At 44.5% G+C, this 27,948-nt stretch overlaps 1 protein-coding gene across 10 annotated transcripts in view; it reads left to right on the top strand.

Moving 5' to 3' along the window:
• Window positions 1-27,948, top strand: part of NAV1 (neuron navigator 1) — a 292,439-nt gene that overhangs the window by 192,692 nt on the left and 71,799 nt on the right. For 3 of the 10 annotated variants that reach the window (XM_079978780.1, XM_079978781.1, XM_079978773.1), the window contains exon 1: window positions 25,142-25,299. The exons of the other annotated variants lie outside the window; for them this stretch is intronic. In XM_079978780.1, the coding sequence (XP_079834906.1) occupies window positions 25,232-25,299 (68 nt within the window). In that variant the 5' untranslated portion in view covers window positions 25,142-25,231. Of the gene's footprint in view, window positions 1-25,141; window positions 25,300-27,948 lie in introns of those variants that run through there. 10 annotated transcript variants of the gene reach the window in all.

Raw genomic sequence — 27,948 nt, forward strand, 5'->3', positions numbered from 1 at the left:
TCTACGTCAGTGGTGTAAAGCGTGGCTGGGTTATTTATTCATTTATTTATTCTAGGCATTCTTAGCTTTAAATGTTTTTTTTTTAAAAAAAAAAAGCAACACAGAGCTGTTTATAGTTAGGGTTTTTAATAAAAAATGGTGAAAACCTTCGTATCAAATTGCATTTAGCTCATGTTAAAATATACTGTATGGGATTTGGCCTAATACAGAATTATTATTGGCATGTTTGCATATAGGATAATTTGTTGTAATAAAGAATTGTTATTTTTATTTACACATTCTCCCTTAAGTTTGTTTTTGCTTGCAAAGTGTTACTGTTAAGGTTTGCACCTTGGTTGTGTGAATTTCTTTGTAGATAACACAGATCTTGTTGTATTTCCACATACTAAATGTTCCTTACAATTTCATGCACCAGATCTTTTAATTAAATGCATTTTTGACATTATGATTATTCTGCTGGGGAGATTCTCAGATATCTTTAAGAAAAGCAAACCAGCAAACGAAGCTTGTCCAGGGAAAGATTGCAAAAGCCATTAATGCCCCCCCCCCGCTTTCTAATGTGTCAAGCCTCCCCCCCAAAACGGTCCCAAATCTGTTCCTTTGAGAAGTGTGGGACTCCTCCCACATTAAAAAAACACCACTTTTGAGTTAATTAAAATTTCTCACATCTAAGACATCACCGTGTGTTGCAGGCAAAGTACAAAGGCAGTAAAGAGATGGCCAGGCAGAGGTAGAAGGGCAAAACCAGCTCTGCTTATAAGTGATACCCAAGTCCCAGCACTGATATAATATTTTTGTCCATGCAATTTATTATACAATGTAAACTGAAGCTGTTCAATCTTCTCCTCTCAGACTTGGACTGCTTTTTGAACAGAAACTAAGTAACCACACCCATTCCCGAAGTGCTTTGTACAGCTCAGTTGTGTATTAAATCCATATTAACTAGCTGTTAATGCATGCAGTGCAAGCAGTCCTGTGAATTATGGTGATGGGTTTGTCTTCCCAAAATATCTCGTTGAACTGCTCCAAATTTGGAATTCTCTTTCTCTCCTGGATGAAAAGCAGCTTCTCCCACCCCCACGCTGATCTCTCCCTTGCAGTGCCTGGGTCATGTTTGCTTAAACAGTGAGTCATTCCAGCATGCCTTGACCCTGTCTCTGCACTGTGCAGTGTTTACACAGACTCCTCTGACTTCCCCATCTTGGGTTTGTCTTTGGCAATGTCAAGCCAAGAAGTCAGGACTTTTCCTGCACTCTGCAGCCTTGTCCCTCCAAGTGGTTTGCCCCCTTGCCTTTGTATCGTCTGGTGAGCAGATAAACAGTTATGCAAACTGAGAGAGGACACTGGTTGGATTATGGTTCATGTCCGTAAGCCAGATCCTGGTCTAGCCATACACAGTGAAAAGAAGAGGCCAGGGTGGGGCAGTTCCCTTCAAGCTGAACATAAATATGTATGGTCTGGTATGATACCATGTTCTGAAACAGAGCCAGAATTAATATCTGCTGCAAATAGAGTTTGGCAGATTCACACAGAATGCAAATGTAAATGTCATCATGAAAACAAATCATTGATTTGATATGCAAGTTTGAAAAACAACCTCATTTCCTGCTCTAGTTAGGATGCAAAGCTTTGGGAGCTGAAAGTTCTCTTGGAAAATCTTGGGATAGCACAAGATTAGGAATGAATTTGAACTCTGAAAAAGAAAGGCATATTTCCAAGTGTTAGGAAAGTATAGAGCTTTGAGACATGCAGCTAGTCATTCTGGTTTTTTGGTTACCCCCTCACAGTTGGTTCATCTTACCCTCTGGGTGTTTTCAGATGGGGGCTTAATAGTATAAATGGGTTGTTCAGATACCTCAAATGAGTTGCTGGCGACAGGTTTTTTGTTTTTTGTTTAAATTTACTGGATGATCTTTGGAAAGGTAAATCTGGATTAAATGGGGCAGGATATGGGCTGGCATTTTGATGCCCAACTATATTATGTGACTGCAGCAAACAATATTTTCTTGCATAAAGAGCACCCATCCCACAATACTGTCTGGAAGCACCCTCTGTCTCCTTCAGTTTTATGCTGTAACTGAAGTACCACACTGACTTAGCTGGATATGTCTGAAAATTGATGACCTGAAGTTTACAGCTCAAATGCACCACCAGTGAATATCTGCAAAAAGAAAGAGGCACTATGTTTTCTTTGCTTGTGTCATTGGCTCACAAGAGTGCCGATTTGTTGCTTCTGGGCTTTCCACAGAAAGACAAGCAAAACCAAAACTCACATCAAGATAGGGGCTTCTTACCAAAGGGCAATTCTCAAAAATATCTTGCTGATCAAAGCCTGCAGAGCGGATTTATTGGAGGATGGGTCCCGCCCCCCGCCATGTGTAACCTGGAGGTTGTATCTGTGTAAAACCTAAATTTTGGGAAGATGGTAACAAATCTGGAATGCTCTCCCAAGGGAGGCCTTCCTGGATCCAATCTTGTTATCATTTTGGCACCAGGAAATTGTTTTTTTTTTGTTTTGTTTTGTTTTTTGCTTTCCCAGACATTTGGATAGCACCAGTGATAACATGTTTTATTGTTAAATATGCATTTAACTTTTTTTGTAATTTTATTATTGTATATTTACTTGCTGTAAATCTCTATGTGGGAAGTGATGGACAAATTTAAAAAAATCTAATTACTAGGTCAAATAATCATTCAGCCTGTGATGAAAGGAGCTGTGTGGCTGCTCTGCCTCCTGCATGGTGCTTTGAGGTGTGCGTCTGATGAATGCAAAATATTATCATTGTTTCAGTGCCTGGAAAGGCCATGAGAGCTTGGCGCTAATGCTGGTGCAGCTGAGTTTTGACTGCACATAAGGATCTGTTTTTATCAAAAGGAAATGTAGTGCACCCTCCCCTTTCTCTCCTCTCTTGCATTTGTAAGAGCTGTTATGTGCTTGTTTTGTCCTTTTGATACTGAGATGAACAGGACAGGGTCAGCCAATTCTTTATTTACTTAGGGTGCTGCTGGAGGGAGAGGGCAAATGATTTATTATCCATCTCTTTAGCTGTGTTCTTCTTTTATCTTTTTCTCCTTTGCTTTCTTCTTCAATGATGGATACAGCTATGTATCAGCTACCTGTAGTTCAGTCTCCAGCAGAGCTGCAGCTTGCAAGAAGGGGAGTGCAAGAGGGCAGACCTGTGTGGGCTGCTATCATTACTACCAGCAGCTTTGAAGGTATCAATGGAGGGGGTGGACTTGCTGCTACAGATGAAGTGATTCCATATGAGAAGGCTGCCCCTGCAAAGACAGGGCACCACTGATCCATGAAGGCTGTGAATCTCCCTCCTGATGGAAGCATGGGGACGGGGGATAGTGTGCTCAGTGGCAGGCAGTAGTACACACTGCTGCAGCAATAAACAGTTCCAGTTTTTATTGACATATATTTTATAAGAGTTACCTTAGGACTTATAAACTTTAGCTAGGGCATGCCACATTTTTAACACAGCCTTTCTCCTAGATCTCCATGAGTGGCAATGCCACACTCAGCTTTCACATAAAGTAGTAGAAGAGGCAGCAGGAGTTTCTTTTCTTACTCAGAAGGCAGGGCCAGCCAACTTCAATGATCACTGTCAGAGAGTAGTTCTCTCCCATTTCTAGGAGTTCTCTGCCTTCTAAGCAGAAGGGGCAGGACTGTAGGATTTCAGCTTAAGTTTCGGAGACTTTGTCTAACCTACTTCTTTTTTTCTTTTTCTTTTTGTAAACACGCAGAGAAATTTCTGCTTTTGTTTGATCCCTGTTGCTTTGCTTTCTGTTCCAGTATTCTTAGTTGGAAGGAGAAAGCTTTTCCAGGGCTCATCTATACATGAAACAGCCAGTCTATAGAACCGTCCTTACATGCATGCCCTTGCCCACCCAGGAAAATGATTGAGCATTCTTACCATGCAGGCCTGACAGAATGAAATAGAAGTTTCCCTCCAGTGTTGATGAGAGAATCCTTTTGCCTGAAACAGAACCACTGCTTTGCAGATCAGTATAGAAAAGAAGAAGCCTCTAGTACTTTGCCACTGGCTGGATAAAGGAGTTCTTGAGGGAGCTGCAAGATTATTTATTTGTTTGTTTCATAAAATTTATACACTGCTTGATTATTATTATTATTGTTGTTGTTTAAAAAAGGAGCCCTCAAAGCAGTTTTCCTAAAGATTCTTACAACAGTAAAATCAAAATTTACAATACTTTAAAACATTTAAAAGTTAAGATTATGTTGTTGCTTTCAGGAGTGGGGAGCAGTGCTGATGCTATACCACTGGTCGTCATGCCTGCCTGCTCCCCCCCCCCCCGCAACTTACATATTTGATAATAAATAGATATTACAAAAGCACCACAATGCTCCAGTGTGCTCACTTTAGCTGGAAACTGACTCTGCCTGCCTTGAAAGTTCTTACTGCTTGGGGAAGTCAGAGCTCAGAAGTCCCAATTGTGAAATTCTAAGTTTTATATTGTTTAGATTAATGCAATGTAATCTACATGGAGCTGCCCTTGGAAATGATTAGGAAACTTTGACTAGTACAGAGTGCACCAGTCATTGTTGGTTGTAGAGAACATATAACACCAATTCTCCATGTATTCTTATTGGCTGCCAATTTGTTTCTCGGCCAGATTCAAATTGCTGGTATTCTCTAATTAAATGTAATAGAAATAAACAAGGCTGGGTAGTGCCTTAGATTGCATTCATGTGTTTAACAGCAGAGTGGGGTTTGTTGGTTACTCTGAAAATCTCTATGCTCAACTGGATGTATGACTATGGCTCATTGAAACACAGACTTCCATTTAAGCAAGGAACATCACAGCAGCAAGGAGCAAAGATGGCAAACCTCAGGCGCCTGAGCCAGATCTGGAAAACACTCAGTTTCCATTTAGCTCCTTGCAGGTGTACAACATCTATATCCCACCAGTCTTTTCTGCTTTTCCCAGTGGACTTCTGTTTTCCTTCACATCATTTGGAGGCAAAAGCAGCTGCTTGGCTTTCCCTGCCATTTCCCAGCATCACACATTGTTAACCAGAAACCTTGCTGGAGTCTATAGCATCACCTTCTCCCATGTTTGTTGGCTGGATATTCTCTCCCCAGCATCAGTCATGAGACTCCAAAACTATTTCAGGACAGAGAATAGCTCAAGAGAGCTGATGAACAACCAATAAGATACTGTAGGAAGTATCCATGAGGTCATTATCACTTCAAATGTATGCCTTGGGCCAGTCCTGCTCTCAGCTCTAGAGAGCCTTGCTTATTTCTGCATGTTTGGCTGCTTTCTAAACATTTGCTGAAGTTTAATAAACAGCCAGTTAATATTATCCCCTCTCTAGTAAATCTTGGTTTCTCAGCTTCAACACATGCAGGTAATGACTTCGTGGGAATAAAAGGAACATCTGCTGTGTTAGATCAGGTAGCCTAGAATGGAAGATGTTAGCTCTTTCTATACGAAAACACTAGACCCTCATACTGGCATTGACGGTCTGGCTGTTTGACAGTTTCAAGGCAGGGCGCTGGCAAACTTTTTCTTTATATACCTTTGGGCTACCATCCAGACGCTGCATGCTAGCTGTGGTGAAAGGCCATAGCTCAGTGGCAGAGCAGTGGGGTGCTGCAAAAAGTGGGTATGTCTATGCCATGGGTAGGCAAACTAAGGCTGGGGGGCCGGATCTGGCCCAGTCGCCGCAGACGGTCCAGGAATCAGCGTGTTTTTACATGAGTAGAATATGTCTTTTTATTTAAAAGGCATTTCTGGGTTATTTGTAGGAATTCATTCATTCCCCCCCCCCCCCAAAAAAAAATATAGTCCAGCCCCCCACAAGGTCTGAGGGACAGTGGACTGGCCGCCTGCTGAAAAAGTTTGCTGACCCCTGGTCTATGCACATGTTCCATGCAGAAAAACACAGACACATAGAAGATTCAATTCCATTGTTGATCTGTACAGATTAAGGGGAGGTATTGACTCCTCCCTGATCATCACATGTTTGATCTTACTGTGGAGGGGCCTGAACCCCAAGGCTATGTCTTTAACCCAGGTCTTTAACCCAGGGGTTAATCACTTTTATTTGTAAAGCTTCGATATGAGAATACATATGGTGTTTTGTGGGGGGTCTTATGACTAGTTGCATGGTGAATTGCCTTTGGAATTTTGAAGAGTTATAGTTGAAACTGAATAAAACTAACCTTAACTTGCAGAATTCACAGTAGGGGACATTGACCTGATAACCTGGAAAACTGGTAAACAAGAAGACTTCCCTAGTGCTCACTCCTATTGCTGGAGCAGAGCAGCCCTGATGGATAACACTTAGGAATGCAAGTAGCCCACCATTCACTTTTCAACATTGGCCAAGCAGATGCTCTTGGAATGTCCTTGGGAATCAGCTCATGGGGACAACAGCTTTTCCTTGTTGTTTGTTCCCTAGTTCTATGGAACATAGTTATTTTCCTGAGTTTTAGGTCTATCCTCCATGAGTTTGTCAAATCCCCTTTCCAAGCCATCTAAATGAGGTTGCATATGTACCATACATTTAAAGCATATGACTCCCCCCACAAAGAACCCTGGGAACTGTAGTTTGTTAATGAATTGGAATTGTAGCTCTTGGGGGGGGGGCGGCGCACGTAAACCACAGTTGCCAGAATACTTTGGAGGAAGCCATGTGCTTTAAATGTATGACACAGCCTCAGTGGCATCACATGTTGTGGCAGTGGATCCCACACACCAGTTATTCATTATCTTGGCAGAAGTAGTGTCCTGAATCTACTGTCAACCAGTTAATTAAAAACTGTGATTTCTCTCTCTCTCTCTCTCTCTCTCTCTCTCTCTCTTGTGATAAAGAGAGAGAGAGAGAGGAGAGGTATTTAGTCAGTATAACATGGGGCCTGAGGTCTTTGCTAGCAACTTCTGACTCCTCCCTCCCTGATAATTCACTGCAGTGAGATCAAGGCACTCACCCACCAACTCTCCCTCTCCCTGAGAGAAATATAGTATTCTTTCAGTGAACTTGGCCCTGGCAGAATAGCTATGGCCAACTATACTGGCTCTCAGCCAGCTGGCATCCCCTCCACAACCTGGAGAAAGCTGTATAGGTCAGACAGACGGAATGTAGGATGTTGGGAGCAACACTCCCCAGTCATGTTTCTGGCATTGCTTTCCCCAGAATGGGGTGCCTTAATTGGGTGATGTGACAACAAGCTCCTCTCTGGTTACCCTGCAATTGTGGCTGCTGCACTTTTGCAGAAGGAAGTGAGATATAATGTGTGCTTTTTATTAGTGTGTGTTCCTCCACTTTGCAAAGCTCATGCTTAATGAAAGCAATCATCAGGAGCCACAACTAGGCTCCGTAGCTGCAGCTGGGTGTTTGTGTATACACTTGTGAACGAGTGTAATATTTAATACACAGCTGTTGGCAGTTGTTTAGCAGTATGTAGCTCTGGGGTTGGATATGTGTTTGCATGTGGGTGTCTTAGGAGATGTAATGCATGTGTACAGCTAGAAGGCAAATACATGACGGGGTGAGAGAAGTGTTAGTTACCAGTCTACATATGTAGTGTATGCTGTATATAAAGCTCTGTGTCAGTATGAAAAAGAAAGTGCAGTGCACACACAGGAATCTGGCTGTGTAATGTAATGGAGAGGGGAATGTGTACTGTGCATGCAGTTCTCAGATAGTATGTATTTGAAATGGAGATGTTTCGTGCAGAAGTTTTGTGGTGAACTGTGTGAGACATTTCTCTCCTTTTGTTTGTTAGACTCCAGTACAGTTTCACTTCTGGGCATCCAGGTTTTGGGGTTTTGCTGCTGGCGCTAACAAAGTGATTCGGCTGCCAAGTCTGCTATGTGCATCAACCCCTACTTCCTTGTCACACGGGCCAACTTTGCTGGGGAGAAATCAAGACTGAATGGCAATCTGGGTGTTTCAGGCTGGCTGTGGTTGCTGCTCATTGTGTTTGGAAAGGAAGGGGAACCTTCCTGTGTTCCATTTACTTTTTTTCAATAAGTCTGGATCAGCCAGAAACCATGTTAAGTGGTTTACATGAAAGCGTAGATGGAAGACAGTTAAGGTTGTTGGGTTTTTGTCTGGAAAGTGTGTCTCCCTTTAGAGAAAAAATACAGACATTGTGTCTTCTCTCCTGTTCCTCTACTGATTCCCCACCCACTCTTCTTCTTGCCTGGATGACCTGTAGGACTTTCATTTTGCCCCATAGTAGGGAAGAGAGTGTTCAAGAGGATCAGTGAAGGTCCAGCAGTCCAGTCCTCTTTCAGGGCCTTGGGACATTTAAAGGTGCAGTGTTATCTCTACTGTCACTGCATGCCCTTGCCTTACATGTGTTAGCGTTCATGGGCATAGGAGGAACTCGTTTTTTCAGATCTTTAGCTCAGAGTCGTGGTACGGCATGGGTGAATTACACTTTTACAAAGGAGGAACTAGCAATCAGACAACAAAGGTTAGATTTAAAGAATATACAGATGTTTTAATATGCAGATTGTTACAGAAATGAGAAAAAAAGATTATAGTGGCAATATTCAGATTGGACTGGCAACTCTTTGGTTAAAGCTTAGAGGCAGTAGAGAAGAGGGAAGGGAAAGGCAGTAGACTCTAGACAGGCAAGTGTCAGAAAGGGAAGTTGGGATGCAAATGCAGGTTGCTGCAAAGCAGCACAGATACCTGGTTGGTGCTGAAAAAAGCAGGAGAGAAGGGCAGGTATGAGGTGGGGGAGTGGAGAGCTCTCTTCAAAAGTGGATTGCAGTAAATCAGATTTTTGCTCCTCTTAAAACCCTTGTTATGTATAATATAAAAACAGCAATAAAGAGAGACCTAAAGTTAGAGCTTAGGCAGAGAGGAAGGCATTTGCATATTCTGTAGATCACATATTATTGTGCATAATTCTTGTGGATCAATATGTGCAGAGGTCATCAGGCACACACTGTGACTCCCTTGCCTTATACAGTGGTACCTCAGGTTAAGTACTTAATTCGTTCTGGAGGTCCGTACTTAACCTGAAACTGTTCTTAACCTGAAGCACCACTTTAGCTAATGGGGCCTCCTGCTGCTGCTGTGCCGCCAGAGCACAATTTCTGTTCTCATCCTGAAGCAAAGTTCTTAACCTGAAGCACTATTTCTGGGTTAGTGGCGTCCGTAACCTGAAGCGCATGTAACCTGAGGTACCACTTTACTCATAAAATTTCTGTTTTGCATATGTTCCTGGGAAACTTGAAGATTTCAAGTTAAAATGACAGCCAGGTAGAGCTTCTTAGTAACAATAGAAAACAATAATACAACAGGGTAGCCCAGATGTTTGCCCATTTGTCTTTGAGGCATTCCTGCCTCCTGTTTCTCTGGAGACATATGGGCTGTTTCTTATATGCCTGCACTCCAAATGTGGTGGTAGTGCTAGGATTCCGGCTCCATCTAGTACCCTAAAACTACTGCTGCTGGCTGGACACATGGCTGAGGTACAGGAATGGCGTAGGCTCAAGTAGACTCCCTATTCTGTGAGTCTCAAAACTGGCTTTATAAAGAACCTTATTTGAGTGAAAACAGCAAATATGTGTGTGCATGGTGTCATGTTTCAGCACCATGCAGTAGATGGAAATGATTTGGAGAGACTGATTTGGGCCTGTTCATTGGCTCTGACACCCCAAACCTTAGCCGTTCAGGAAAGGCTCCACCAAAGCCAGAGGGCTTTGAAGTTTAAATGGAAAATACCAACCTAGAGACTCTGCTGGGAGCCATCCATCTAACACAGATCAGTCCAGAGTCAGGAACTGGCCCCAGCCATACGCCTACACTTTAGGACTGGAAAGTCCTGCAACAGACAAGGAGTAAAAACATGAAAAGGAGAGTCCTGGGTTTCTTTTTGGAAGGGTTATATGTCAATGTGCAGGGCTTGCAGCATGATCACTGTGATGGATATATTGCCATTTGATCATTCTTTCTTTGTCTCTGTCTCTCTTCTTATATAAGTCACTTTCCTCTTTGGTCAAAATAAATTTAAAAAATAAAAAATTGTCTAGTAGCACCTTAGAGACCAACTAAGTTTGATCTGGGTATAAGCTTTTGTTTGCTTCTAGACAATTTTTTATTTATTTTTTATTTATTTCGACTGCGTCAGACCAACACGGCTACCTACCTGAATCTTTCCTCTTTGGTGTCTCAGTTTCCCCCTCTTAACTAAGGCTGGACTTGCAACTTGCTGATGTTGATGAATAGTTACCAGTTATGGCATCTATCATCTTTGTATGCAGTGTTCCACCCCCTACCCCGCAAAGTATTACTCTATGGACAGCAGATGCAAGCGGACCTCTGCGGCTCAGTCCAGATGGTTTCAGAGCCAGGGCACATGGTTGTGATTTGATGCTGATGTCATTTGTACAATTGGGTAACTGTTTGAAAGAACCATTATGGGATTGTTCACGCCTCCCCTTTCTTGCTTGAACATCATGCCAGGAAACTGGACCCCACTATTACCAGACTCCTTGGTAAATTAATGGAATGGTATGTGTGTGTAGAGAACTTTGCTGAGTGTCCTGGATGTTGCATGTTTCTGACCGCAGATGAGCTCCAGCTGCTCAACACAGAAAGATGCATAGTGCTAGCCCCCAGATGCAGCAGTTAGGAAAGTTTGGGTGATGGTACCACCTGGAATAGGGAATGCTTATGGGAAAGCAGCACATGCAGTTTGGGAGCTGGATTTTGGAGCCCTTTCTGCTGTGACTCCCTGAGTTGCAGACTTTTGCCACAAGTTGTGAGAGAAGGGGAGGCAGATATAATTCCTGCAAAAAACCACCCTCATCAGAGAACCGCCTTCTCTGGCCTTCATAGTAGTGGATGACCTTGCTGTTCCAATCCTGTGGCATATGAATCTAGGTTTCCCCTGTTTGCACAAGATATTGATGATCTCAGCAACTTTATATGCCAAGCAATTTCCTATAGGCAACTATTAGCCTTTCCCCTGAATGGATGAGCTAAACCTCATCTGCAATGGAAAATGCATACAACTAATTTATTTTCCAAACATCTACAGTGCAGGGTTGATTGAGGTGGGTGAAATAAATCAGGTTTCGGTCTTAGACTGGGATTCAGATACCCACTAAGTCATGGAGACCAGCAAGAAATCTTGGGCCGATCATTGTAGCTGAGCCTAATGTGCTTCACAGGGTAGTTGTGGAAATGAAAAGGGAGGCACACATTCCTGAGCTCCTTGAAGTAAACAACAACTAACTAACTAAATAACCATAAATCAAATGGGAGCTTTCCACTGATACCAAGAGTTCTTCCAGACTGAGGGTTTTCAGCACTGCCCACCCCATTGTTCTCCCACTATTAAGCAACATAACTTCCCACTGTAAGCAACATAACTTCATTCACTTTTTAGAGGGGAGCTCCACATGTCTGTAGAGTAGAGTAGCTGAGTAACCACAAAGGCTTGGGAATCTGCCTGTTCTGATTAGTGTTGTTATTGCAGGCCTTAAGACCTGTACCAGAACATATATGTGAACATAAGAAGCTGTTTTATACTGTGCCAGACTACCCAGTATTGACTGCTCTGACTGGCAAGAGCTCTTCAGGGTCTCAGGAAAAGATTTCCCTACATTGCTATTATCTGGAGATGCCGGGAATGGAACCTGTGCCTTTCTTCCTGCATTGCATGTGTTGTGCTACTGAGCTATGGCCCTTATAGCCCAGTGTTTTGGGCACCCCAAGGCTAGAGCAAAAATAACTGATTCAGGGCCAAGAATATGGCAGTGTGTTCTGCGTCAGCTGCTTGAGGTTATATGGCAAAGATGGCGTCTTTAATCCCAGAATGGTTTATCTCCTCAAAAAGGAAAAGAAATACAGAGTTTTGGCAGAGCAGTTCCTCAGAATTACTCCTAATTGGAGTTCAGAGCTTGAAAGAAATAAAATGGTGGTTCTGCAAAGATGGAGCCAGCATCTCTTTCCTTCTGTATGGCAGACAGGCTAGGAATACCGTCCCACTCTGCAAATGGAAATATTGGCTTATGGAGTTAATTATTTTCTATCCAATTAAACAGAAGTGAGGAAAGGAGTCCAGATCAATTACAGATGCTAGAGAACAAAACACTGTTCACTCCAGCTTTGTTTCTGTCAACTAGGAAGGATATTATATAGACTATCCTTTGTGCCCCTGCTTATCTGTAATTTTGGGGATGCAGGCTGGTGTAAAATAATACCTTTGATCATGCAGAGAGTGATTCCTTCATTATAGCCCATTCAAATTTGGGCTTTAAGCAGAGTTGGGCAACAGAATCTGGTGAGAGGGCCAGACATACAGAACTGGATCACCTACCATTTTGACAGGTGGGCAGGCAAGCACATCGCCTGGAGCTGTGTGGCATGATGAAAGTGGCGGTGGGGGCAAAGAAGAGAAGTTGCTCAACAACTTTTAGGAACAGGTCATTGAGATATTGCAAACTTAACAGATTTTCAGAAAGGGCAAAACTGAATTAAATGGGAGAAAATATGCAACAACATTCTGATGTCAGCTTGCATGTATGCACAGCACTATCCTACAATTAATTCCCACCTGGAAGCACCCTACAACTGCCATCAGCCCTGGCCAGCACAGTTGCACCGGCTGAGGAAGATGGAAGTTATAGTCCAAAACATCTGGAGGGTGCCTCGTTGGCAAAGGCTGGAGTAGAGGATAACCAAATACTAGGTGGCTTCCCTCTGTCCAGCTGCTTTTACGAGCATAGGGTCATTTCTCTTTTCTTCCACGTGGGTCTTTCTTCTCTGCTGATGCTGTATGTGGAATTTAAATAATTCATTATTAGTATTATTATTTATGATACTGCTTTTACTACGTTCTGATTTTATTTATTTAATACAAATCAATTCAAAGCAGAAACGGGTTATTACAAAATTTCTGGATTAGATCACAAAGCTTGCAAATGCTGACATGGCAGTGTCTAACAGTATTCCAGAATCCAAGATTCTGCTGTGGTCTTGAGCAGCATATGAAAGGATATACACATCTTAATATATTAGAAACTAACACAGGATGTGTGGGAACATTCTGTGCTGGCGCTGCTGCATACAAAGATTCATAACTTGCAAACGAAGGCATACGTTCTGTCTCTCTCACGTACGCTCATCCTTTTTATGCATACCAGGATTGAAATTGAGACCATTGTTTGGATCACTGTGCTGTGCTATTGGCAGGCCATGATAGACAGCTTTAGTGTTATGCCAGCTATTATACACCCTGACAACAATGCTGGTTACATGTTTTGTGGCTACACTCTCCAAGTGGACTCATCTCACTGCTTTCACCACTGCCCAGTCCCTTGCTGTCTCTCTTTGGATATGTTCCAAACAACTGCCTAGAAGGAGAAGGAAAGGTGAGGGTTCTCACTGCTAGCAGGGACAGGAGAATGGGCAGCAACAACACTGAGGTTAAGCAACAGGGCCATGGGCTTTCTATCCTGGCCTTGCCAACAAACCCGCGGGGCACAAAAGAGCAAGGCAGGCCAGTAGTTACACCACTATGGATAGCTCAAAGTGGTGGACAGAAGGCTTCTTTTCTCCAGGGCCAGATCACCTCTTCCAGTATCTTCACTTTCCTAGAGGAATGTTGTTTAGTCGTTTAGTCATGTCTGACTCTTCGTGACCCCATGGACCAGAGTACGTCAGGCACTCCTGTCTTCCATTGCCTCCCGCAGTTTGGTCAAACTCATGTTAGTAGCTTCAAGAACACTGTCCAACCATCTCGTCCTCTGTCGTCCCCTTCTCCTTGTGCCCTCAATCTTACCCAACATCAGGGTCTTTTCCAGGGAGTCTTCTATTCTCATGAGGTGGCGCAAAGTATTGGAGCCTCAGCTTCAGGATCTGTCCTTCCAGTGAGCACTCAGGGCTGATTTCCTTAAGAATGGATAGGTTTGATCTTCTTGCAGTCCGTGGGACTCTCAAGAGTCTCCTCCAGCACCATAATTCAAAAGCATCAATTCTTCGGCGATCAGCCTTCTTTATGGTCCAGCTCTCATTTCCATACATCACTACTGGGAAAACCATAGCTTTAACTATACGGACCTTTGTCGGCAAGGTGATGTCTCTGCTTTTTAAGATGCTGTCTAGGTTTGTCATTGCTTTTCTCCCAAGAAGCAGGCGTCTTTTGATTTCGTGACTGCTGTCACCATCTGCAGTGATCATGGACTCCAAGAAAGTAAAATCTCTCACTACCTCCATTTCTTCCCCTTCTATTTGCCAGGAGGGGATGGGACCAGTGGCCATGATCTTCGGGGTTTTTTATGTTGAGCTTCAGACCCTATTTTGCACTCTCCTCTTTCACCCTCATTAAGAGGTTCTTTAATTCCTCCTCACTTTCTGCCACCAAGGTTGTGTCATCTGCATATCTGAGGTTGTTGATACTTCTTCCGGCAATCTTAATTCTGGCTTGGGATTCATCCCATCCAGCCTTTCGCATGATTAATTCTGCATATAAGTTAAATAAGCAGGGAGACAATGTACAGCCTTGTCGTACTCCTTTCTCCTAGAGGACTAGAAGACAGTAAAGAGGGTACCTCTTCTTGGGAGCTAAGCTCTTTTCCACCTCTCAGACAATTCCCTTCAGGCTCATTGCCTGTACACATGGCCCAAGATGGGCATATGTAGGGCCCTTCTTGTTTGTGTGTACAGGGTTTTTCCAGGGAGTGCAGGCTCAAAGGAAGATCCCAGTTTAGGGGACCCCGGCTTAAGAGCCCCAGATCCATTGGACTCAATTATGATGCTAGGACCCAAGTCCATTTCCAGCACCTCTTTCGCTTTTCTTTGTTCACTCATCTGATGGATCTTGCCAACTCCTTCTTGTCAGGAGTCAGAGTTCATACTGCTTCTCAGTGGGGCAGGGGGGGTTTCTCCATTTGAAGTGGGCCTCCCTGCTTGGGGTATGGGCCTTGGCAGGCATCCAACAGTGGGTACTTCTCATGCCAGTCCTGCCTGATAGCAGCAGAGCCCTCAAACACATGGGAAAGGCACCTTTTTACAAGTATGGGGAACTGGGTTCGTTCATTCCTGCCTGTTTGTTGTGCCATAACTTGCCCCCAAATGGGCAGGAATGAACAAATTCAATTCCCAACACTTGGAAAGGTTGGTTGCCCATGAATTTGGGAGCTTTGCTGGTGTCAAAAAATAAAAAAAAATCTGGCTTGGTACTAAAGTTACTCCACAAATGACTTGCCCATAGCACACAGCACAGTGTTTTTAGTAGTGAGCTCAATTCCAAACATGGTATGAATGAGAAGGATGTGTGTACGTGAGAGAGATGCACACCTTCAGCTGTGTGTTATGAACAATGCACTTTCAAGAGGGAAAGAGGATTCACCTTGATCCCCACTTCTCTGATTCAGTTTCAGTGTTTTGAGTGCTAAATGCATGATTCATTGCCCTACTTCGTAATGTTTTGTAGCAGCTGTACTGTTGACCTGTATGTTTCAGAATTTGTTATATTCTGGTGGACTTATAGAAAGATCTAGGAGACTTAACAGCTTTCCTAATGTGATTCTAAGGAGGGCTGCTCCTGAAGGTTGTTTTTTGCTTGTTTTGCATTGTGCAGCCTGAATGCAAAATAATTTGCAACAGAGCTCAGAGGGAAGGAGGAAGCAGGAGAATCTGCGGGAGGGGTGGGGGGTGGGGTTAATTGTAACCGGCTTTGCATCAAATCAAACCTGGCAACCACCTCTAACCTGCACACACCTATAAACAGCCTGAGTCAGCTACTTCTATGTTGTTGTAATTTTATAAATGTGATTGGGTATTTCCTCAGCCAACTGCAGGAGAAAAATAAATACATTGGTTTTAGCAGCATGATCCCATATGCTTCCTCCCCCCTCCCCCTAATTCTAACCACAGGCAGACGCATACTGAGAAGACTCTGCCCCTCCCCTTGTCTCCCTTTCCAACTCTATTCTCCCCAGTCCACTGCAGCTTTTTGAATGAAAACAAAATGCCATTAACCCTTTTGTTTGCCTGACTCCTAGTGTTTTCAGTTTTAAGGAAAGGCTTTCTACATCTTGTTTGTTTGTTTACTTCGATGATGTGGAGAGAATGCTACTATGCGTGATTATAAATATGTGATCAAAGGTTTAGAGGACACATGCCTCTGGGATGAGGGAAATGCACTGATTAAAAACAGATGTGCTTCAGGTAAGGTGGCCAATTTCCTCCACACCTGTCTGTATTTAACATCAACTTGATGTGCAGCCTGTAGCAGGTAAAAATGCTAGTACCCCCAAAATCTTCACCTCTTCTTTTCTGCACAGCAAGGCTGCAATCATATACAAACTTAACGAAAAGGAAATCCCGCTGAACTGTTACCTCTGTGTAGCACTGCATATAATTATGCTGCAAGACCATTTCACCAAGACAGGACCAGGTCAAAAGGTGTTTTTAGGCCACTTGGCAACCTCTTTCTTCAGATTCTGGAACTCAAGGAACACTTGCAAAATCTGTCTGTGCAGACTTGCTCTTCATTTGCATATTAGAAAAGTTAATCCTAGGTCTTATGAGCAACACACAGCTCTACTGGACTTAAAACATCCTTTCCACAGTTTCCTATGCATTAAAAGACCATGCTTTTCAGCCTGGACCTCTCAAGATCTGTCAGATGTTGAGGTTTTGTCAGCTCATTCGAGCCAAAACCTTTGGAGAAAATGGTAATAATGGCTTTTCACTTTCACATTCCAACATTTTGCAAAGAAATGGAGAACAGAAGACCAATGAGAGTAAAACAGGGAAGTGGTTTTAGGTACCCATCATTTCTGGACCATGGCTTACAACAAATGAATACTTTCCCCCTCTTCCTGTCTAATGATCTCTCTCCCTTAATTGACTTCATAGTCTTCATTCATCTTTTCCCATGGAAATAACCCACCTTGTTGGGTGGGATCAGTTTTTCTTAGCCATGAATGGGCAGACTCTCATACAGTTGCTTACTCTAGAGGTTGTTGGAATGAAGAAATCCTGTTAGTGCCCTCACCAAGCATAGACTTAGCTGGGTGTGTTTAGCCTGGAATTTTATTATATTATAGCCATCTATATTATAATATTATTAATATAATATAATATAATATAATATAATATAATATAATATAATAATTTTATTTTATTGCCATCTAAATATCTAAACAGCTTTCACATGGAAGATGGAGCAGGCTTGTTTTCTCTTGTTCTGGAGGTTAAGACCTGAACCAATGGATTCATGTTACAAAAAAGGAGATTCTGACTAAACATCAAGAAGAACTTCCTGACAGAAAGAGCTGTTTGGCAGTGGAACAGACTCTTTCAGAAGGTGGTGTATTCTCCTTCCATTGAGGTTTTTAAGCAGAGGTTGGATGTCCATCTGTCATGGATGCTTTAGCTGAGATCCCTGCACTGCAGGGAATTGGATTAGGTGACCCTCAGGGGTTCCATACCACATTATGTGGGTCTAGAGCAGGGGCTGATTTGCCAACCCTCAAAACTAAGAAAGACTTTGACTAACCCCTGCCCTATCATTGATAGAACATAGATTTCCAAAAGGGAGCAGGAAACCAGGACAAAAGCTCTGGGATTTGGGTAGGGGAGAAAGGTTGGGGGTAGGGTGGAAATAAAAATGAAAAATAAGGAAAGATGCAACAGTAGCTGAAATGAGATAGAAGAGAAGAAGGATAAGTGATAACTGTACATTTATGTGTCCCTCCATTTCTGACATGGAGGGCTGTTTAAGGAAAGTGTCCTTTCACCAATTTCTTAGGGCAGGTGAAAAGCACAAGATTACCTTGTAAGCCGACCATACACTCCTTTTATGCTTCACCTACCTGGACAGTAGTGCAAGCTGTCACTTGTCACTGGAAAACTGTGTGCCCTTCCTTAATGCGGGTCACTACTTTAAGGAACTCTAAAATAGCCAAAGGGAGAGGATATTCAGATACGATTTATGAAAGGAGAGGAATAACTTTTCATCGGAGCTGCATTCCAGAGGCCACATAGTGGTGATGTGTTGTGAACCCCAAAGGGAACAGGTGCTTGCTCCAAGCATGCCACATTCTTCTAGCAGCTGTCACCCCACTTGCCTGGCAGCATTAGAGCTGTATAAATCTGCCCTGCCTTCCTTCTGCCATAAAAGCAGATGCTAACTTTTCCATGCCAATTTATGATGGGGAGAACAGTGGCTCTCCAAGGCTCCTTTCTCCTTCCGCTTAGATTGGTCCTATAATTCTGGCTTTGGTTCTAAAGTTTTTGATGCTGGTATGGCCACATGGAGAAATTTCCATGCCATTGGTTGTCATGCATGGTACCTGCTGGTGGTGATGTGGATACAGAAACTCCCTGCAAGAATCTACAGCATGATCTAGGAGTTTGTATGGTGTGCTGTAGCCCTGACACGGAAGCTATTCTGGCCTACTTCTATACAACTGGTGCACACCAGTGCACACTTACACGTGGGGAGGGGTTTAATCTGCTGTAGTGATTGTGGGTATGGATCTGGAACATAGGGGTGGTACTTGTTCTGGATTAATGGATCTCGAAGGCAAAGGTGAAATGGGGCAATCAAAAGGTGAGATTTCATGGAGAATCTATTGTTGCTTGACAGTACCCTTCATGGATAGCTAAGTTTTTAAGGCATCAATAGAAAGGAAGTTGCTGAAATGGGAGGAAAGGAAGAGCATGGAAGTACGTTGACTCATGTCTGCATTAAAAGGAAATATTACAGGTTCTGCCTTCAATACTTAACTTTAAGGGTTTTTTGGATATATGGTAATTTCTTCCCCCTCCCCTTACTTTTCCAGTCCCCTTGAACAGAATAACAGAAAGGGGTTGTGAGCCTGTGGCATTTGGTACTGGCTTTTGTCAACTGATAGATAGTTCACACTTGAGGGGACCTGCTAGAGTGTCTCATTGCATTTTCCCTAGTACAATTTGTTTTATATATACATTCTCTATTACGCTAACAGGGAATTTGGAATACGTGGTTCTATATAGCAGTTAGGCTTAGGCTGCAGTCTCATCCACATTTACTTTGGGAGTAAGTCCCTTGGAAATCAAGATGGCTTCCTTTTATTTATTATTTATTTCTAAATCACTTACGATTAAAATAATATGTATCTTGAGTAGACATGCACAGGATTGTGATGCTTCTGAAACCTTGAAGTCAGCAGGGAGACAAGTCAGTGGCCTGAGATTCTCACGCGAGAAACAGAGGGACATGTTTAACTGAGTCATCCTCTTTATCCTTGCAAAATGAGGGGTGCTGGGGAGTAGCAGCTTCAGAAGTCTGGATGAGGTCAGTCCTCGGTCCGATATGATTTAAGAGACTCTTCCTATAACTCTCCCAAAATGCTGGCCAGAGAACTGAAGAAAGGAGAGAAAGCATGAGCCTCAAACTAGCTGATTTACTAGGCAAGCCTCGTGCTCAAGAAAGGGGGTGGGGAAGATGAGCTTCTTCAAGCTAGCTGATTTACAAGGCAGGCAGTGGGCTCAGGGGAGAAGCAGCATGGAGCAGCGCACAGGAGGAGTAAATAATGGATGGCCCTTTTAATCACACCATGCATGGGGATTCCTTCGGAGTGAGCAGTGGCCTGCTTTCTGCAATGCCTTACCCGTGGGTCCATATGGCTGGCTTCCATTGCTGCCTAATTGTGTTGCTTAGGATCGTGGACTCTCGTTGCTCCCTAGCAATTCTGTGCAGCAATTCTTACATATGATAAAGTTGACTGTAGTCCATGATAGCTTATGCCATAAAAACATTTGTTAGTCTTTATGGTGCCGTGAGGTTTCTTTTGTTTTCATTTCTTTGAAAGAGGCTGGTTGAATTCCAAATTTACCAAATCACCTGATATCTAATTAGCCTCTGCATAGCCAGTCCCAGCAGACAGATCAGACACACATGCATGCCTGCACATTTAAAAATGCACATCCTTCCTCTCACACATCTGTGTACAGTTGCATTCATACTACATCTACTCAATCGCACATGGAGTTAATTAAAACTAGGGAATCAGACCCATTGCTTGCTGTTTTATAGTTTCTCTGGGCACAGGAATAAACAAGGTGTAGTTTGAGGGCCCACTGACAAGGGAGTAGAGAAGAAGGCCTTGCCAAGGCAAAGGAAAGCTTGAGGAAGGAATTACTTATTTCTGAGTCCATAGGGACCTGTTCTTTCAGCCTTGCTCACATGTTTAACCCTCTGTCTCCTGAGTTCAAAAAGCTCTGTAAATACAGATTACTGGTAAAAGACAAGGAACAAAACCAACTTTCAGATTGAATCTGCAAGCCTTTCTGCTCCTTCCTTAAATAGCAGAGATACGGAGATTGTTCTGCTGGGAAATAATGTTGTAATTTATTTACTTGCTGGAGGTTAATGTATATGATAGTGTGGAGGAACTGCTATGTTTTTAAATGTGTCTGTTAGTATCTTGTAACATAAACGGTTTAGCTTGACTGGCTGACACAGTTAAGCACATGGATTATGACTTGTGCAGCCGTCTGCATGAAAGTGAGGCGGGCTCGTTGTCAGCTATGGTGGTGAAAGCCTCCTGCATATGTGTGGAGTTTCATTATCTCAACCAGAAAGAGGGAAGACAGGAGGCTCTGCAACACTTGTTTATCAGCCATGGCACTACAGCCCTGGACTGTGCTGTGCCCATCTGTCATGAAAATAAAAGATAGGGGCATATTTGAAATAAATGCAAAATATACATATATTTCAGATTTAACACTGTAATCCATGAATTCTAACAGAAAATGGAAACAAACAGTAAGATGTTTTAAAGCATTTTGTTTTGGAGTATATATGAGTGAAGGAATGTAATCAAACCATGGTGACTGTCAGTAGCCTGGTTTGCATGCACAAACAAAGAAATGGGCTCATAGCTTCTTTGCTCCTCCGTGGTCCATTTTGCTGCTATGCTGCACTGAGTTCAGCCGAGATTTGGTTTGGAGTGTCATCTGAGGTGAGCCTCCTGGTTAAACTCCTTCCTTGCTGGCCAAAAGCTATAACAAAGAACAAACCTTGGTAACAGCTTGTGGTTAGTGAGAAGAGAGTTTAACTATGAGCCCTCGATTGGATGGCGATCTAAGCTAAGTTTGGCGCAGCAGCAAAAGGACAGGAGGACCACAGAAGCTGCAAACTCCCATCCGGGAGCTTGCACATTCACATGGTCCTGCTAAGTCAGGTTTGGCTTATGCCAATGAGGCTGGTTTGTACAGCTTTAAATGTGCTGATGCCAGCATTCAAGAAAGGTTAAGAATCACTGTTCTAAATTGATGCCATGAGCAGCAGTCTATGGAAAAGTCCATAAATTTTGCTGGATGAAATAGCATGAGGAATTCGACCATGATAGCTTATTCACAAGAATTTTAATTGTAATGTGTTTTTGTTTTTAAAACCATACCGGAAGGCAAGCCTGATTCTGCTCATGTTAACATTGATAGAAAGCATTTGTGTGATTTGAATTGCAATGCAGTGGGCTTTGTCCATCAATTACCTCGGTGGTTGTTATTATGCATTGTCTATCAGGGAGTATTAAGAGATGTAATTGGGGAATCAGTCTCATTCAGTGGAGCTGCCCTTACTGGTGATGTCTCTTTACATCTCACATCCATTTTGCACATCTCTGGACCAGAGTGAAAAATCCACCAGTCTCATTTCAAGTCTGCACCCTGTCCTTGAGAAAAGGTGAAGTTTAAAGGACCATCACAAATATCCTTACTACACAGATAGTGCACTGGCCGAAAGGAAAGAGGGTCTTGTAGAGGGTAGAGGAAAACATGAATCAGGTCTGCTGACCTCAGATACCTTAAAGCCAGTGACGACAGCAGCTTTGATATCTCTGTTGCCTTTTGTGTGTGAATCTTCCTTTCTAGGTCTCTTTTGAACATGTTTCAGCTCGAAACTGTCTCCCTGCCGTCTTATTTGTACCTGAGTCAGGATGACCTGGTTAAGGCAGCCCAAATGGTGTAATACAGGCAGCACTTAATTTTACCACGCTCTTCTGACTCAGCAGGGTGCCCTGAATTTAGACCTTTGGCGTCCCACTTAACAGTCATTGAGGGCATATCAAGGAGAGATGGCCAGGCTGCCATTGACAGACACTCTTTACTTGACCTTGGGAAGTGGTGCTACCAATGCCTGTACATCGGGTTTTGCAGACATATGCCTGACAGGCATTCAGTGCCATGGGTATCAGCTATTGTAGTAGGAGGACCTATGGCTAGGTCGGGATGGCATGGGGATGAGGGACCAACTCCCTTCTCTTGCGGGGGCCCAGTTAGTGCCATTGCCGTCCGTTAAGAGTTTGGGTGTAATCCTTTACCCCTCCCTTTCCATGGAGGCGCAAGTTACAGCAACAGCCAAGGTGACATTTTTCCACCTTCGCCGCATCAAGCAGTTGGTCCCTTACCTTAACTGCTCCAACCTGGCCACAGTGATCCATGCGACGGTCATCTCGAGGCTTGACTACTGTAATTCGCTCTACGCAGGGCTGCCCAGAAACTCCAGCGGGTGCAGAATGCTGCAGCGAAGCTCCTCCCGGGGTCTCTGCCATGGGAGCATATTCACCCAGTGCTTTTCAAGCTGCACTGGCTCCCGGTGGAGTACAGGGGCAGATTTAAGGTGCTGCTTTTGACCTTTAAAGCCCTTCACGGCCTAGGACCTCCCTCTCTTTCTTTTTTCTTTTCCTTCTCCTCCTGCGAGGAGGCTACATTTTAATATTTTAATGTTTCAATATTTTAATGTTCTATTTTAATTTTGTTTTTAAGTTGTAATCATTCAACTTATTTTTATTATTGCTTGTAAGCCGCTCTGAGCCCGGCCTTGGCTGGGGAGGGCGGGGTATAAATAAAAAATTATTATAATATTATTATTATTATTAAATAAATTTGATTCTTCTGGGAGGTGGGTTATCCTTCTTTCCTGGTCCCTATCACATGTATTTCCAGCAGAAGTGGTCAAGGAGAAGAGTATTTCTTATAATATGGGGGTCTGCAGAGAGGGGCTTGGGGGGGCAACCACAACCCCTAGATTAGATTTCATTTTTTAAAGAAGTTTCCAGCATTTGTAGAACCTTAGCTATGAGACAAAATGTGCAGGCAGTATTCTAATTTGTTTTGTGAGAAACCAGCCTACTTCCGCCTTTCTGTGTCTTAGCCAATCAGTGAAGTCATAGCAATGACTTACATTTATTTGGGAGAGGAGATCTAGCCAATTAGACATAAAAGGCTAGAGTGAAAGACCCATTATTAGACCCTTGCTGTCCCCTAAACACACACGCAATTCAGGTAGCTACGATTTTAGTATAGCTGTAATTGGGGATAGCATGTCAACTCAAAGACAAATTGTAGCGGCAAATATAGGATCTTAATTCTAACTCAGGACTTTCATTTCATTGTAATGTCACAGCAGGCCCTATAGTCAGAAGGCTGGGTAGTGACTCCCACAAATGGTGGGCTTTCCCTTGATCTTCTCACACAACTCACAGATTTTAGGTGCTCCTGAAACAAATGCTGCACCCAGCGGTGTAGCTAGGAGGCGGGGTGAGCTGGCCATGGGGGCGGGGGGCGCTGCATGGAGCCTCTCCGCCACCTCCCCCTCAGCTGTAGGGAGGCTGAGTGAGAGGTGGAGGGCAGACGCAAGCCCCATGCTGCCATTTTAAGCCACCATGCCCCTGCGGTGTGGCACCCAGTGCCAGCCATGTTTTGTTAAGTTTGTTGACTAAACTAAACTAAACTAAACTAAACTAAACAAAAAAGTTTCATGAGCCCATTTTCTATTTATTATTTTTAAAAGTATTATTTTGTCGTTTTGTCACACCCCCCTCAGTGATGACACCCAGGGTGACCCACACCCCCTTCCCCCACCACTGGCTGCACCTGGATTGCTTATGGCAGGCATGTGCAACAGGTAGATCACTGGACGTCTGTGGTAGACCACTGGAATATCACTGGCTCCCCCCAAAGAAGCTGAACAGGGTTTTCCTCTCTAAAAAAGCCCAATAACCCATAAAAACGTCCCACTAATAAAAAGCTCAACAACTTTGACCTGGGGTCACTGCCAGTTTTTAACTCTGTGAGTAGATCTCAGTCTCTTGGGAGACCCCTGGCTTATGGCTATCACAAATTCATGACTAGGGTGAGACTTAAACTGGAGCCTTCCCAGCTTAATCTTACTCCACCAACCCTTGGGTATGACATTGGATATGTATGGGAATCACGAGTTGTGATTACTGCCATAGTCACAGCCTATTGTGCCTGACTATCAGGAATTAACACTAATATACAAATGCCACCAGTGTCACTATCAGAAATGGTTGCCTAGAAGAAGCCCCTCTGGGGGATGTTGGGAATTTTTCTCACCAAGCTTAATCAGTCTGTGGCGAAGGCGAAGGTGGGGTGGGGTGGGGGACCCATGCTGCTATCAGAGTCCTCAGAATGGGTCATAAATAGCTGTCCTCTGGAATCAAAGCTGAATTGCTGCTTAAGTTGGGCGACAAGGTGAAACAATTGCCTGTATTTGAAAGCAAGGGGATCCTTTTGCCGAGTTTAAAGCATATGGACCCGTCGACCTGTTTCTGGTCTTGCTAGCATCCTTTTCCAATGTCTTCCCCACCCTCGCAGCAAGGTGCATGATCGATTGTATAGCTGCGATAACTGTACAGTTACAGAGATACACCTTAAAGCAGCCAGGGAGCAGAGAGTCTGGTGAAGAACAAAGACAATTTGCTTGCCTGTTGCCAGGATGAAGGCTGTTGTGGGAGCACGGAATATGCAGGGCAAAGGGTACGTGGCATGGGGGGAAAGGTTGATGCACTTCGGGTTCTGCAGCGCCCACTCCCCAGGGCTGGTGGGCTAAGGGGAGCCCCTTCCTTTCCCCAGGGTGGCATGCATCTTTGCGCTGCAGTCTCTGCTGCAAGGAGGAATCTGCTACCAGGCAGCCCTTTGTCTGCCGTACCTGCAGTGGGTGTTAAAGAGGCAGCTTCCAGAAGCCGAGGGGACAAGAGTCAGCGCGGAGGGGAAATAGTGCGCTGCAGCTTTAAGCCTAGCTTGACAGGAGCCGTCGGAGGGGGAGAGCGAGCGCAAGGAGAGGGCGAAGGAGGGACAGAGGGAAGGGTCTAATTTCTTCTCCTCCCTCCTCGCTTCATGTGGCCGCTTTCTAGGAGGCTGAGAAACTAGCAGGGAGCTTCTGCTGGAAAGCTGGCTATGAGTTTATAGGGACGATCTGAGAAAATGCTGCATGCCCCGTTGCAGAGGTCGGGGAGGACGCTCCGGACGGTACATTTTGCCAGGCCCAGCAGGTAAGGCAGAGGGGCGCATTGGGGGCTCGGGGTTCAGAGGTGCCTCGCCAAGGAAACGACCCGGGGCTGCAAGGCAGAGCTGGCCCGTCTCGTTGCTTACCGGCTTGCTCGGCGCAAAAGGGTCAGAAGTGCCTCGGGCAGCGCCCGCCGCGTGGTCTCTTGACAGTTCTCTGCGCCGCGGAATCCGCCCCTGCGCTCCACACGGTCAGTGGGATCTGGAGCGATGCGGACTCCGGGGGATCACGTCTAAGCAGAAACAATGACAGAAATGGGGGCAGGTGGGAGGAGCAGCCCTTCGGCAATGTCCGTGGGGCGCCAGGTGTGGGGAGACCCCCACGGGCTCGCGCGAACTCAAGACAAACCCTGCTGCTGCTTCGGAAGCCTCGGCTAAAGCGGGGCGTGGGTGGTGGGATTTAAACTGCAAATGCCATTCGCCCCTCTCTCGCGCTACAAAGGGAATGGGTTTTACTTAACGGAAAGCCTCCTTGGCGCTGGAGAAAGGCGCTCATTTTAGCGTCGGCTAAACGTTGCAGTCAAAGCAGCAGAGGAAAGGAAAAGGAATTGTTCCGAACGACTGTGGGGGTTTTTTAATATATAAAAAAAAATGTTTTTAATCACCGCACGCTGCGCGCGGATATCGATAAAGCTCTGGGGAGACCGGGGAGGGAGAGAGAGGCGGTCGTCTTGTATGGCATTTCATTGGCACGATGCGATGTAACGATGCCTTGCGTGCTGTTAAAGCTGCAATCCTTGGCCAGTTCTCTTCCCCCCATTGTAATCTGCGGCCTTCCATCCTCTCGCCGGGGAACTACTAGCGAACCGTTTGGTAGCCCCTCTGCCCTCGTGGGGCACCTGGCTTGCGTCCCGCCCTCCCCCCTCCGTGCGTGTTTAGGTTTGAAATGCAGCCGGCTTTAGGGACGGTGAGCGTCTCCCTCGCTTGCGCTCTCTCTTACACACACACACCCCGAATCCCACCAACCCCTCCTGCGAAATGCGATCTTTCCGAGAGGGTTGGAAGGAAGGGGCGGAGGCCACGAGGGAAAGAATAGGTGGGACTTAGACGGTTTGAATTTGTAGGGAGCAGTTTCTGGCGTGCGATGAAGCACATGCTGGCGTGTAGACCGGCTTTGCAAGGAGCAAAAGCCAAGACCCAAGCGCAACGCAGCATTGTTTGCTTTGCAAAAGGCAGGCATGGATGGGCAGCCGTAGGGCTCAAATTTGGGGGAGTAAGCTGCCCAGGAAAGATGGAAAGCTCTGCAGCTAGGTCGGAAGGCTACGACTTCTAGGCGTTTGTTCGCGGTGCGGGGGGGGGGGGGGGCGTGTTCCTCCCCACCCCCCAAGCCGCAATTTCTCCTGTGCTTAGGGGGCGGGGCAAGACTTTGCTGGAAACGTTTTTTCCTCTTCTTTTTTTTTTTATGGGGAGTGAACTGCTCAGAGTATCTGACGTCCTTTGATCCTTTGCCACTTTTGACCTTGCAAATCTAATAGGAATTAGCTGAAAATCAAAAACACACACACACAACACATCCCGCACGCATATAAGTCTTGAATGTCCCATTTCCATCCGTTTGCAATGGGCACTCCAAGGGTGCATTGTAATATTGTATGGGCACTGCGCTGTTTCTAGAGAAGAACGACCTACAGTGGCAGGGGCATCCTATATTTGCTTTCATTTTTTATAATTTATTTTGCACACCCCTCTCCCCCTAACTTTGCAAATATACCTAGTCTGCAGGATTGGTCCTCATGGGATGGGTCTAGCTGGACTGGGCACTGAGCATAGTTCCTGGTCATCTTATATTTCCTGATAAAAGCACCCAAGACGCAAACTATGTTGATGTTAAGCATAAAATGTCTCCCTTTTGGACAATGGCTGTGCAGGTTGTGAATTTCTGCCTTGAAATAGCTGTGAAAACCTTACAGCCAGATGTCCACAGTTGTGCTGAATGTATGTGAAGCTGCATTCCCATCTGAGAACTAATGAAACTATATTCTGTACTCTGATTGTATCCATCCTCCAACTGCTGAATAGCTAAAATCATGTTCTTTCCATGAGGAAATGGGAGTCTGCAGGAGGAAGTCGAAACTCGATACAAAGGGGAAATCTTTGACCCAGGTTTCCTCTAAGAAAGAGAACCCATGCTCTCAGGCAGACGGGGCTTCTCATGCATTTTTGACCTGGTGCATTTTAGCAAGCTAGTCTAACTTCCTCAAGGGTTTAGAAGAGAACTGGCATAATTGGGTTTTTGAAGTTTGGGGGCTGCTTCTTAAAATGCCTTTTTAAAAATCTTGGAACAGTTTTTTTTTTAAAGCCACACAGCAACTCTGCACCCAAGGTCCTTAGCTGAGTAGTAATTTGAACCCGAATTTATGACAATCCAGCCCAACACTCTGGCCAGGCACTGTATTTAGATTTGAAATGCACCTCCCTCGCTTGCTCTCTCTCTTACACACACACATACCGAATCCCACCATCCCCTCCTGCGAAATGCGATCTTTTGGAGAGGGTTGGAAGGAAGGGGCGGAGGCCACGAGGGAAATAATAGGTGGGACTTAGACTTATGCCTGAGATTCTGGAAAACTGCTGTCAATCTGAGTAGACAGCAATGGGCTAGAATGGTCTAATGGCCAGATCCAATATGGCAGCTT

Source organism: Podarcis cretensis, assembly GCF_951804945.1.
Source record: "Podarcis cretensis genome assembly, chromosome: 6".
Lineage (NCBI taxonomy): Eukaryota > Metazoa > Chordata > Lepidosauria > Squamata > Lacertidae > Podarcis > Podarcis cretensis.